The sequence below is a fragment of the Hyperolius riggenbachi genome, chromosome 11 (genome assembly GCF_040937935.1).
Source record: "Hyperolius riggenbachi isolate aHypRig1 chromosome 11, aHypRig1.pri, whole genome shotgun sequence".
NCBI lineage: Eukaryota > Metazoa > Chordata > Amphibia > Anura > Hyperoliidae > Hyperolius > Hyperolius riggenbachi.
Genome location: NC_090656.1, coordinates 199696070 through 199709605, shown reverse-complemented (window position 1 = coordinate 199709605; position 13536 = coordinate 199696070). Strand labels below are relative to the sequence as shown.

The 13536-nt window shown below is 42.2% G+C and overlaps 1 protein-coding gene across 1 annotated transcript in view; it reads left to right on the top strand.

The window, feature by feature from the left end:
* Window positions 1-9153, top strand: part of IPO7 (importin 7) — a 73790-nt gene extending 64637 nt beyond the window's left edge. The window contains 3 exon segments of the mRNA XM_068260931.1: window positions 202-405; window positions 1937-2053; window positions 7946-9153. Coding sequence (XP_068117032.1) covers window positions 202-405; window positions 1937-2053; window positions 7946-8037 — 413 coding nt within the window. The 3' untranslated portion in view covers window positions 8038-9153.
* Window positions 9154-13536: the final 4383 nt, after the last annotated feature.

The following is a 13536-nucleotide window of genomic DNA, read 5'->3' as shown; positions in this document are numbered from 1 at the left end:
AGCAGTGCCAGCGTTCCTTCCTTCTTTTCTGCATTGTATTTCTAGGAAAAAGGGGGTTTCTTTACTTGTGATTATTTCTCTTGTTCATTTTAATGAGCTCACTCCAATCATGCAGTGCCTCCTACTGGCCACTCTGTTAAGGTTTTTGCGTTGCTTAGCCTCACTGTAGTTATATTCCTCCCTTGTTGATGTCTACCGCAGAGTTGGGCAGTGATGAGGATGACATTGATGAAGATGGACAGGAATATCTTGAGATGTTGGCAAAGCAAGCTGGAGAGGACGGAGATGATGAAGACTGGGAGGAAGACGATGCAGAAGAAACTGCATTAGAAGGTTACAATACTATTATCGATGATGACGACAACCCAGTTGATGAATATCAAATATTTAAAGCTATATTTCAGAGTAAGTTTAGCTTTACTCCTGTATTATAACATTGCCAAATAAATTATGCTGTATTCTTAGCATATAGTTCATGATACAAGAAGTGGAAACTAACACGTAGTTAACAAGCCAGAGTGCAGCAGCACCATCAATGCTGAACACTGAGGGCCTGTTTCCACTATACGCAGATTGGATGCAGAAAAACTGACTCCAATAAATCCCTATGGGAAAATCTGCATCAGAAAAATCGCGTTTAGTGGAAACAGGCCCATAGACATTCACTGGAGTCAGTTTTTTCTGCATCCAATCTGCGTGTAGTGGAAACAGGCCCTTACTCCTTTTTGCTTCATCACGCACTCCTCTGATTCCCATGTGACGTTTTTGAGAAGCTGTTAACAGCAGGATAAACAGAATAGACATTGGAGACACAACCACTTTCTGCATGTAAGCAAAGGCCAGATGCTACCTGGCCAGACATACAAATCAATCACTATCTACCAGCATGACTGACAGAGGCACTTTTTACGTTAAGTGGTCTATAAATGTAGCTACTCTTAGAGGACCTCTAGTGAAAATAACTTAATGAACAAAAGTGGTTAATTTTTACACTATGTATAAACTAGGCCTAAGACCCGTTTAAAAAACGGGCGCTAGGCTCTTGCCGCATAAGCCGCGCCCTGTTATATACACAATCCATTCCATTTAAGATCCCGTTTACCTGCCCACTCCCAAAAAATCCCCCCAAATAAAATTAAAATTAAAAAAAAAAACTAGTTGCCTAAGGGTCTGAACTTTAATATGCAAGTCAAGCAAGTATACTGTATTACTATACTTTTTTAAATTATAAGCTTGTAAAAAGTGATGGCTGCAAATTGAAAAAATGCACCTTTATTTCCAAATAAAATATTGGTGCCATACATTGATAGGGATATAATTTAAAGGGTGTAATGGGCAAATAAAATACGTGGGTTTTAATTATGGTAGCATGTGTTATAAAACTATAATGGCTGAAAACTGAGAAAGCAGGAGTTTTTTTTTTTTTAAAAAAGTCTTAATAATTCAGTTAAAATGCTTTTCGAAAAAATTCTTCTTAGCAAAATGTACCACCCAAAGAAAGCCTAATTGGTGGCGGAAAAAAACAAGATATAGATCAATTAATTGTGATAAGTAGCGATAAAGTTGGCAAATTAATGGGAGGTGAACGTTGCTCGGATGCATAAGGTGAAAAGACACTGTAGGCTGAAGTGGTTAATGGCACTTGTGCCAATTTATGCCCTGTGAGTAGTAATGTTGGCTATGTGTATGGACTGCAAGTGGAGCACATCAGCTATAGGCGGCATAGGCAAGTTAACCCCCTCTCTGGCGGAGCAGTGCTATCCAATTTTGACTTCCAGTAGCTACGTACTTGTAGCTAACATCACTACCTGGGAATGCTGGGTTTTAGTCTTGCATCGAGATTATAGAACATGATATGCAATTATGGGCACACTCTGCAAATGCAAGTTGTAAATGTTGGTCTAGATTAATCTAATGTGGTGATTTCCTGTTGCAGAGCTGCAGGGACAGGACCCGGCCTGGTATCAAGCGCTTACTCAAGGCCTCAACGAAGAGCAAGGGAAACAGCTACAAGATATAGTAACTCTGGCAGATCAGAGGCGAGCAGCTCATGGTAATTGCCTTTTCATTGCTTATGGATGTACTCTCTTCCACCCGTTCCAAACCATGTAACCTCTGTAATTGGTCAGTGGTGTCTGGCACATCTCCTCACCATGAGATGATTGTAAAGGCGCATACACACGCCGGATTCCTTTAAACAACGGGTCGTCAGACCCCATGGGGCGGCCGTTCTAGCGACAGTTTCCCTGGCTGTACAGTCTGTCGGCAGGCTGAGCGGATTTGTCAAAACCAGCCTTATCAGCCTGCTGACAGACTACACACAGGAAAACTGTCGCTAGAATGGCCGCCCCGCGGGCGGGTCTGACGACCAGTTCTTTAAAGGAATCTGGCGTGTGTACGCGCCTTAAAGAGGAACTGACCTTAACTTTTAACTATAGCTCATAGATAAATATAACAATAAATATGGGTGTTTTTAAAATATTTTTTTAAAAAAGGTTATGATAATAAAGAACCTGTAGCCACGCCCCCAAGCTTCTGTTGCCGCGGCATGGTCCCATCATGCACAGTGTGCTCTTTCACTGGCCGGATCTCGCTCTGTGTGCAGTCTTCTGACATCTCGCGATGCTTCCTCCTGAAGCATCACCTGATGTCACGCTCTGCTGCTGGTGGATAATTTTCCCCAACTGTCTGCTCAATAGGACAGCGCTTGCCCGATCTGCTGCCCTGGCCCAGAATCAGGGTCGCATGACAGCACTGCCTCCCTGTATTCGTTTGTGTGTCATTCCCCGGCGACTGGAAGGGGGAGGGGCGGTGTACACTTGTCTCCTGTCGGTCCGCAGTAAAAATGTGCTCACTCAAGCAGTGCAGCTTATGCTGCTTTCTCCCTGGGCTGGAGTGGACAGACATGACAGAGGGAAAAGCCTGGATACCGCAGCTTCAGCCTTTCAGATAGTGTGTGATGCTCTCTCCCCCCTCGTCAAGTTCAAAGGCTGAGGCTGCCAGTGGTAAAGTGTTTTTTTTTTCTTTGAACTGTCTGATTGTGTCCAGAGCTAGCTAGGGAGGAGGGGCGAGGGGGTTGACAGAGAGAGAGAGAGAGAGTGTGTGTGTGTTTTTGACATTCTGTGTGTCTGTGCCAGAGAGAGAAGGCATGTATGTACACTGTGTGTGTGTGTGTGTGTGTGTGTGTGTGTGTGTGTGTCAGTGTCTGTGTGCCAAAGAGAGAAAGATGTGTGTGCCAGTGTGAGTGTCCAATATGTGTTTGTGTGCACAGCATGTATATGAGTGTTCCAGAGTGTGTATGTGTGTGTGTCCACAATGTGTGTTTGAGTCTGTGTGCACAGCATGTGTATGTGTGTCTGTCCACAGTGTGTATATGTGCGCCAGAGTGTTTGCGTGTCTGTATGTGTACAGTGTGTGTGTGTGTATATATGTACCAGAATGTGTGTCTGAGTGACCACAATGTGAGTGCCAGTGTGTGTGTGCGCCTCTGTGTGTCCATTATGTGTATGTGTCAGAGTATATGCTTGTGTTTTTTGTTTTTGTATAAAGGCATGCTTTCCGGGAATTGGGGAGGGTATTGCCTAGACTGGGGCTGATTGGCATAAGTGCCGTTGGGGGGGGGGTAGTCCGTATAAGAGGTAGGTTTTATGGGAGGAGAGGGGGGTGTCTTGTCTAGGCTGCAAGTGGACTTTTTATAGGGTGGTGTGAAAGACCTTCCCTGCTACCAGGATAGAAAAAAAGTTTCACTTACCTGGGGCTTCCCCCAGCCCCCTGCAGACGTCCTGCACTGTCTCAAACCGATCCTCCAGTCCCCCGCAGGCAGCTTGTTTCGTTTTGGGGCCAGTGTGCCTGCATGGCTCTGGTCATGCACATACTTGATTGTGCTCCCGCCGCCTTGCCCATGTGTGTGATGTCATACGTGCGCTCGTACTAGGAAACTATGTGGGGTGTGCGTGTATGGCTAGGGGAAAGCGGAGGGACAAGCGGAGGCCTGGGAAAGGTAATGTATTGTTACACTGGGCACATACTTTATTAGGAGGGGCGTTGCCAGGGCTATTACAGTATTTATAAAGTGCCGATATATTACGCAGTGCTGTACAGAGTATATTGTCACTAACTGTCCCCCAGAAGGGCTAATCACAATCTAATCCCTACCATAGTCATATGTCTCTGTGTGTATTGTGTAGCGCATATATATATGGTTTTGGGATGTGGGAGGAAATCAAAGTGCCCGGAGGAAACCCATATAGACACAGGGAAACCATACAAACTCCATGCAGATAGAGCCCTGGCTGGAATTTGAACCGGGGACCCAGTGCTGCAAGACGAGCGCTAACTACTATGCCTCTGTGCTGCCCCAAATCCTGGCTTACAAATCTTATGGAGTTGGTTTTTGTTGCAATATGTGGCGGTAGTTAGTGAATTTTTTAATTCATTGTAAGTTGCTAGGTCTTGTGTGGGAGATAACTTGCATTTCATAACTGGTTTAGATATGTGCATTGTGTAAAGCTGGCCATACATCTGGAAACTTGGCAGTCAATCAACCATCTGATTCCACTATTATAACCGAATAAAGATTGGTGCCACCAAGAGCATGCCCAATTGACGATGCAACCAATTTTGTGTTACTTGTATCGATCAGATATGCTGGAAGATATAGGGCCAACAAGCTCAATCTGGTGCACAGCAGAAATGTAGTTGGATATTGTAATGACAAACACAGAACCCCCGGGGATGGCCCCCCTCTCCTAGTGTAAAATGTGCCCAGTGCGGTATACTGACAGTAGAGGAATAACTACAGAGAATAGACAAAATACAGAGAAGAAAAATGACAGGCTTGAAAACACAGACACAGTCATAGACAGGTGCAGCCAGATAACATCACTGTAACTGTACACTATCACAGGCTAATTTGCATACTGATTGGAGAAAGGAGCTGCTTGAGGAAGGAGGGGCTGGAGGAAGTAGAAATCAGCTGAATGGCACTGTAAACCTGCCAACCAACATATGGCTCCACACTGCACTAAAATGCAGTAACAGAAATTAGGACAACTAAAAGGTGTATTACAGCAAACATATATTTTTATTTATTAAAGCAGTATTATGCAACACATCAGATATTTTTTACAGTATCAAATTTTAAGGTCAGTTCCCCTTTAAAGAGAACCAGAGATGAAGCACCCTCTTGTATTTTACCTTATAAATCAGTGGGAACATGACAGTAAACACCTAATCTGCCCTTTGTTTCATTGTTCTCTGTGTAATCTGACTGTTATCACGTTTGATAAGAATCCCCGACTGAGAAGTCAGGCTGCTCCGTCTAGCTTTGCTACAGAAAGATTATAGCTAAGTCTGTCTTCTGTGGTGTTATTTCAAGCCCAAGCCTGCCCCCTTGTGGCTTTGCTATAATGACTCAGCAATAATCATTCCCAGCAAAGCCAGATTTAATTGCTCAGTCTGGGATTCTTGTGACTGCTGTTAACAGACACTTTTAGCAGTGAGGAGGAAACAGAGAGCATGGTAAGTGTTTTCTCTAATGCTGGGAATACACGGTTCGTTTTTGCCTTCGTTTCGATTGTGCCTTTTGTCCTTTTCGATCCCGAAATAATCGGTCATACGGTTAATATCACCACCCACGGTTTCGTTTTTTTTTCCGATTCTGATGGTTTCGTTTTTCCAATGATCGAAGGCTGCAAAGAAACGAAACGAAAATCCCTTTTTACAGGGACGGACTAGCATAAACGAATATATAATCGATCTGAACAGCCATCAAGCCTACCAATGGCTCGATTAGATGGATAAAGAGAGATAATATCAAACATGTTCGATCACTAGTCGTTCGTTTTTGGGGTCTATTAATCGAAACTATAATGAGATTATGACTATTTTCACATACGTTTTCAACACTCGATTCGTTTACCGAACGAATCGAAGGTTTAAACGAAGGCAAAAACGAACTGTGTATTCCCAGCATAATGTTCTTACTGATATACATGGTAAAATACACAAGGGTGCTTCCTCTCTGGTTCCCTTTAAGGCTGAATCTTGTAAGCCTAATCTCACTAACCAAAGATCCCAGGAATGGACTATAGAATCTGGGCTCCAGCTCAGCTAGACATCATTATTAGTTGTATTTGTGAAAGGCTGTGTAATTCCCTGTGGTGCCCCCCCCCCCCCCCCAAACATGTTGTGTAATGGCAATTTACTAAGCTTGTTGCCTCATAGAAAACTGAAATTACTAACTGAGGAAAATGCCCCAATAAATGGCAAGAATAGAGCATGCAGTAAACAAGTGAGATGTTTGTTAGTTACCGACAGCCCCAGGTTGGCGATAAATACCGATCAGCCATTTGTTAAGTTTATAGAAGGGTAATTACAATATTCAGGAAAATAAGGTGGTTAATTATAAAAACCGATTTCCCTTATTTTTGCAATATTGTGTAGTAATTCCAAAGTGTTAAAAATTGTTGGCTCAAACAATTAGTATTATGTAACTATGCATCTTGGTCTTGCCCTTATCTGTACAATTAAAAAGTGATCTTTCACATTTTATCATTTTCCCCCCCCTGTATTGCAATAATCCATCAAATACTAAATTAAATGCTGCATGAATTCTTGAAATACCATGAGGTAAAAATCTTAATTGTCATGCAGTTTTCAGTAAATTCCTGAACTGTTACCACGTGTAAAAAATCTTAGCGATTGCAGAAAAATCTAAAAACCAGAATGCAGTGTTATGGGTTTTTTTTTTTTTTTGTCTTTGTGAATTGAAACCTGTGTGTGCATATTACGAAGTTCTTTCTGGCTACATAGAGGCATTTTTCCCACTGTTACATCTTACTAATATTATAATTGTGAAAGTTTGGATGTTGGTTACTCAATCACGCAAAAACAATGGCTGAACGGATTTGAATGACATTTGGCACACACTTAGTACGTTACCTGGAATAACCTATAGGATACTTTTTATCCCCATAACCACCGTGGGCAGAGATAAATACAAATATCACTGGGAAAATGTAAACTGCAGCCTTCTTACAGAGGAACTGTCGCGAAAATGTTAATATTTAAAACTAATACAAATGAGTACATTTCTTCCAGAGTAAAATGAGCCATAAATGTATTTTCTCATGTTGCCGTCACTTACAGTTGGTAGTAGAAATCTGACTTTGCCGAAAGGCTTTGTTAGTCCATCTCTTCATGGGGGATTCTCAGCATGGCCTTTATTCTTTATAAAGACATTCCCTGAAAAAGATAGATGCTGGCCAGCCTCCCTGCTCGTTGCACACTTTTTTTGGCAGTTGGAGGGAGCAACTGCCATTTTAAATATAAAGAAAACCCTGACTCCACCCCCCCCCCCGTACATGAGAAGATGGACTAGTCCAAAATCTCTCGGTACTGTCAGATTTCTACTACTTACTGTAAGTAACAGCAACATGGGGGATACGTACTTCTTATTTGTATATGTTTACATGGTTTTAAGATTTTTCGCGACAGAGGTCCTTTAACTTTTTAATGGTAGGGTTCTCAAACTTTGCACAGTTGGTCACTGGGTGACTGGGATTAATGTTCAGAAAAGTGGGTGGAACATCAGTCAATCAAAATTCACCTATTGATTTTTAAGGGGAATATTTATTTGCTGCCATTCTTGCACTGTTAATGGAACAAGCCTCAAACCTGGTACAGTTGGTCTTGGGTGACTGGGGCTCAAATTCAGAAAAGTGGTGGAGCCACAAACAGCCAATTATATTTGTTTCATTTCAATGCAATTATTAATGTCAAAGACCGCAAAGCTCACAAACTTGGTCATTGTGTGTTAGAAAAAGTGGGTGCAGCAAACACCATCCAAATGCATACCCGGGCAACACCGGGCCATCAGCTAAGTATATTATAACTTGCATATTATAACTGATTATATAATTTTATTTATTTTTTTTCCTCCCAGAATCCAAAATGATCGAAAAACATGGAGGCTACAAATTCAATGCTCCAGTCGTGCCAAGTTCATTCAATTTTGGCGGCCCGGGCATGAATTGAGCTGCAGCCTCCTTTCCTGCTACCGTGTGACTGATTTGTAGTGAAGAAGCTTGTGTTCCTCCCAGTAGTGGTTCCCGAGCCGGTTCATGCTCTCTGTAACCCGCTCAGAACTCTGACACCATCGGAATCCGGAAATTTCCAGAGCGGAACATGAAGCCGGGCCCTGGGACAGCAAACAGTGGGGTTTCTGAATTTTTATTTGTTTTCAATCTCCTTACTTTTTTATTTTTATTTTTTTTCCCCCTCTTACAATAGGAGCTCCACTTAAAAAAAAATCCAGCAAGGAGATCAGAAACTGGAGGGATGGTGTCATGGAGGCAACTTTGTGTTTTTTCTTCAATCCACATCCTGGGACTATTTATAAGTGCAGCACTCACAAGGGCCAATATTTCATTTTTACTTCACAAGTTTTAGTGTATTAGCTTCTAAACACTTTTTTTGTTTTTGCCTCAGACCTGCGTTCATTCTTTTTTTATTGTACGGAGCAAGAGAAAAAAAACAACCAACCATCCAGGAGGCAAAAGAATTGTAGCCTTAGTCTAGGCTCCTCTCCACGTCCGGATAGACTCGACTGTTCCTGATTGTAGAATGTGCGGAACACTTGTAGCACTACACATGTGACTAACGATGTAAATGACAGCACTTTTATATCGAGGGGGTATCCTGCTCACCCTGTGTACAAAATTGGCAATGTGTACCCACTGTTTATACCTGCAGAATAAGGGATGGTCTGGAGACAGCTTCCAATACCATGATGAACTTCCTGTAAATTATTAAATTTTTTGAGTATTCGGTGATTTGTGGGGAAGTCACTCTCTGGATGTGACTTGAAGCCGGATATTTAAAAAAAAAAAATGTGTTTCTAATAATTCATTGCTGCTACAATTGGCAACACCCTCTGTGTCCTTTTTTTATTTTTTATTTTTTTTCTGACATCTCTCTCTATGTATGAGTTAAATTTGGATACAAATCAAGTTCATGTACGCACTGAGATAAATGTTTTCTCTTCTGACGCATGTGCAGGGGGACATGCAGCTGTACTCTTCCAGAATGTCATCTGTGTGGATGGGACATCTAAACATGCAATCTATTAAAGAAAAGAGTTGAATTCGGCTACCTCCTGCCTCTGTTTCTTGGCTTTTCAAACACCTGGGCGGATTGTGTTTAACCGACTGGGTGCCGTGTGGATTTGGCCCCTTAAATCGCACTAAGCACAGAAAAAATTATTAGTTACTTACAGGGGGCTGCTCGTGTAGCCCCCACATCCCTGTGATGGTAGCCATCCATAGCCAGCCTCACTTCAGAGGAACCACGTCTAAAGCGTACTCCTAGCGACAATGCATGCTGGGAGCTGTAGTCTAGATCAGGGTTGCGGAGTCTGTACAAAAATCATCCAACTCCGACTGCTTAGTTTATGAAACCACCGACTCCGTCTCTAGGTATCCAATATTGCTCCGACTCCTTGACTCCGACTGCACAGCCCTGGTCTTGATGTGCGTACTACAGCTCCCAGAAAGCATTTCTGCATACAGCTCCCAGCATGCATTGCGGCCAGGCGAGCTTCAGATGTGGGTCATTTAGTGTTACGAACCTCCCTTAGGGGAAAAAAATAAATTACATTGAAACTACCCATGTCTGTGCTCAGTTCCCTTTACGCACCAGAAAACTTTATCATTTTTCACTTTGTGATTACTGTGATTGGCTCCTAACTGTGGTACGGAACTCAGCTGGCATTAACTAACTTTAGTTCCAGTGGGGACGAGCGATCACGTCACACGAGATGGAGCCGATGTAGTAAAAAATAGGTCACACCAGGCATAAGCAGCCACAAGTGAGGCTTAGATTTTACTATGGGCGGACCTAAAGTAGTTAAAATCTCTTAAATTTCACCCACAGGGAAAAGGCACCCCCTCCACCAACACCATGGGGGAACACCTCAGTATTGGGAAGCTTCTTGAAGCGTGCTGGGTCACTCTAAACCTATTCAACTGGAGCTTATCAAACATGCATCTCATGGCTGAAGCTGTATTGGCATGTGTGAGTAAGGTCCATGCATGCCCAGCAAAATTAAATTTGTGCAGTCCCTGCCCCCTTCCCCACCACCCCATGCACAAGTGCTTAGTTCTACTGGGCATGCTCAGAGCTTTCTCGCACATGCCCAGTACAAATAACCTCATACATGGATGGGAGGCAGTAATAGGAATGACAACCATTGCAAGCCTGTCACTACCAAGATTAACCATTTCAGCCTGCGGGTGGCTTTCACTTTATGGACGAGAGGAATTTTCACATTTCAGTGCTCCTCCCGTTCACTCCCTAATAACGTTATAACTACTTATCACAACAAGACGATCTATACCTTGGTTTTTCTGCCACCAATTAGGCTTTGAGTGGTACATTATGCTAAGAATTTTATTTTAAATGAGTTGTAATCGGAATAAGATAAAATTAAAAATTCATTTCTCAGTTTTCGACCATTATAGTTGTAAAACAAAACGTTCTACTGTGGATAAAAGACACACACATTTTATTTGCCAATTTGTCCCGGTTATTGCAATGTTTAATGTATATCCCTAGTACAATGTATGGCGACAATATTTTGTGAAATAAAGGTGCTTTTTTCAGTTTTGCGTCAATCACCAATTACAAGCCCATAATGTAACTAATATACCCTCTTAACATACATATTCAAACATTCAGTGCTTTATGTATGTAGGTGTAATTTTGCTATTTGGCCACCAGATGTCCTAGCGCATTATTTTCTATTGTGTACTGCAAGTACGCAAATGGGAAGCAATGCGTGGCTGTTATTTCAGAACGAACGCATGCATCTCATTGATGCCAACAATCACAGGGACTTAGATTAATGAATGGTAACTTTGCTCCCATTCATTCAACTACCCTCTAATTATCGGCTGCGGGAGGGAGCGCGGGGGCACAGTCATCCTACATCTAAATGTTTTTGAACAAAACCAGTGATCATTCTTGCTGCACAAGCATGGATTGGCTCAGGGGACTTGGGTGCCCTGCCACTAATCCCCCCGTCACCATCGCGATAACAGGCTTCTGACTGCATGATCTCGCGTGCAGCCCTACAAATTGCATGGACGGGAGTCTCGTCCATACGGCTGTAGGAGCACCAGCTGCGGACGTGAGACTCACACCTCGTCTTTTGCGGTGGGTGCGTGGATACTTGTCGCCGCCTGTTAGATTAATGAATGGGAACTCCCATTCATTGATCTCCCGTCTGATGCTGGGCATACACGGCTCGTTTTTGAGCAATTAAGATGGTTTAATAGATAATTTCTGACATGTCCGATTTCCCGCCTGATCGTTTTGCTGCTCGATTCCAGATAGCCGAGAATGGAAATAGATAAGAAATGAGTGGAAGATAAGAGACTTGACTGTGGAATTGAGCGGCAAAAACGAGGCGTGTATGCCCAGCATAAGTCCCTGTATCAATGATCATTGGCATCAGTGATGCCTGCATTCATTGTAACTAGGAAGCAACACATCCACGCACTACTTCCTGTTCTTATAGTATGCTCATAGAAAAGTGTGTAGGTGTAATTTTATTTTTCCTATTTAACACCTACACTCGCATTAAAAGTTGACTTCTTACCTCCCACAGTACCCAAATATATTTTTGCATTAAGACGATTGAAAACCGTTACCCTAGGAACTGAATTTTTTTTTTGTATGTCAAAGTATATTACTGTTGGTTTTTTTAACTTATTGGTGTGTAATTGGGGATGGATGCAAAACTGAAAAAATGCGGCTTTATTTCCAAATAAAATATTTGCACCATACATTGTACTGGGGAAATATATTAAACCTTGCAATAGCTGGGACAGATGGGCAAATAAAATGTGGCTTTTATCCACAGTAGAACATTTTATTTTAAAAGTATAATGGCCGAAAACTGAAAAATGATTTTTCCCCTTATTGTATAAAATTATATTGTATACAGTATAAAATTATACTTTATTTTTCAGCACACACAAAGCATTACATTAGCAAGTGCTTTTCAAATCACTGGCGCTCACAAAGTGATCATAGTGTAAGCCATCCCTAAAATGCTGATAGCTATAGTAACTGGATATGGAGTATATGGAACTGACGGGAAGTGTTTTTGATTGTTCGGTTCCAAGTTGCATATATCTCACTAGATGTATGTGCAACTTGATATTCTGGAGTATTTGCAAATTGCCATCATAAATACTGAAGCAGCAAATGTCGTGAAAACCAGTATTTGTGCCGTTCTCAAAACTTTTGGCAAGGACTATTCACACCGGATGAAACTATCGGGAAGAATTGTTTTGGCCAAGGAAAATGTAAATGTGTACACACTGTAATGTATTGCATAACCTGCTACTGTATAATAGATGTAAGTAGTTGTATGTAAACAAGGCAGAGCATGGAAGTAATAAGGCTATAGAAGACACATACACACGTTTTTACTTGGGGCCTTTTCCAGACCCTTGTAGTCTCTCCCTCAATGTCCTTCCAGTCTGCTTTGTTATGCTGTTGTCAGCCCTGGTAAAGTCTGATGCTGGGTACATGCGATACGTTTTTCTGCTTGATTTTCCACCCAATCGGCTTTCCGTCTGATTCTGCACTCTATGCTCTTATTGGCTGCTCGTTTTTTTTCTTTTTCCATTCACTTTTATGAGAAATCGAGCACAGAATCAATTGGAAGGAAAATCAGACATATCGGGAATGATCGATCGAGCTCTGTACAGACTAGACGGCGGTTTTGCTGTCTAACACTCTCCTAGCGGTTATTGCCGCTGGGAGGCTGATGGAGTGGAGCTCTGTTATTAAAGTATGCATTAGTGCAGGCATGGGCAAACTTGGCCCTCCAGCTGCTAAGGAATTACAAGTCCCACAATGCATTACAGGAGTCTTACAGCCACAGTAATGACACATAAAGGCAAATGCATTGTGGGACTTGTAGTTCCTTAACAGCTGGAGGGCCAAGTTTGCCCATGCCTGGATTAGCGCGTGTAATCTCCTGCAAAACAGGCCCACGAGACCTTACGCCGATTGGAGTTGGGCAGTCCTGGGGCTGCTGCCACGCCTATCGGCGTGATGCGGTTGGCTAGAGGTTGAAGTGGACCTGAACTCTTGCACAAGATGTAAGGAAAACAGAAATTCAAACACACTGGAGATTTATTGCAGGATTTGAGTCAGCTGTAACAAATGTTTTCTTTAAAGGTCATTATGATGCTTCTTGTCTTTTTAGAGCAGAGGAATTTCCTCCTTGGCATCTATAAAATCTAAAAGACTGCATGTGGCCTGAATGTATGTTTGGAACTAAGAGACATTTCTTCTCTGCCTCCTACTCCCTTAAAATAGCCATGAACTTCAGCAAACACAGCTTAAAAAGCTCCATCATCCTAGTCAGCAGTGGAGAAGTGAAAAATATCACTTGGTATTTGTAGGTGATAAAAAAAAAAATCCTGGACTAAGACCAAGTGGCACACTTTTTCAATTGAG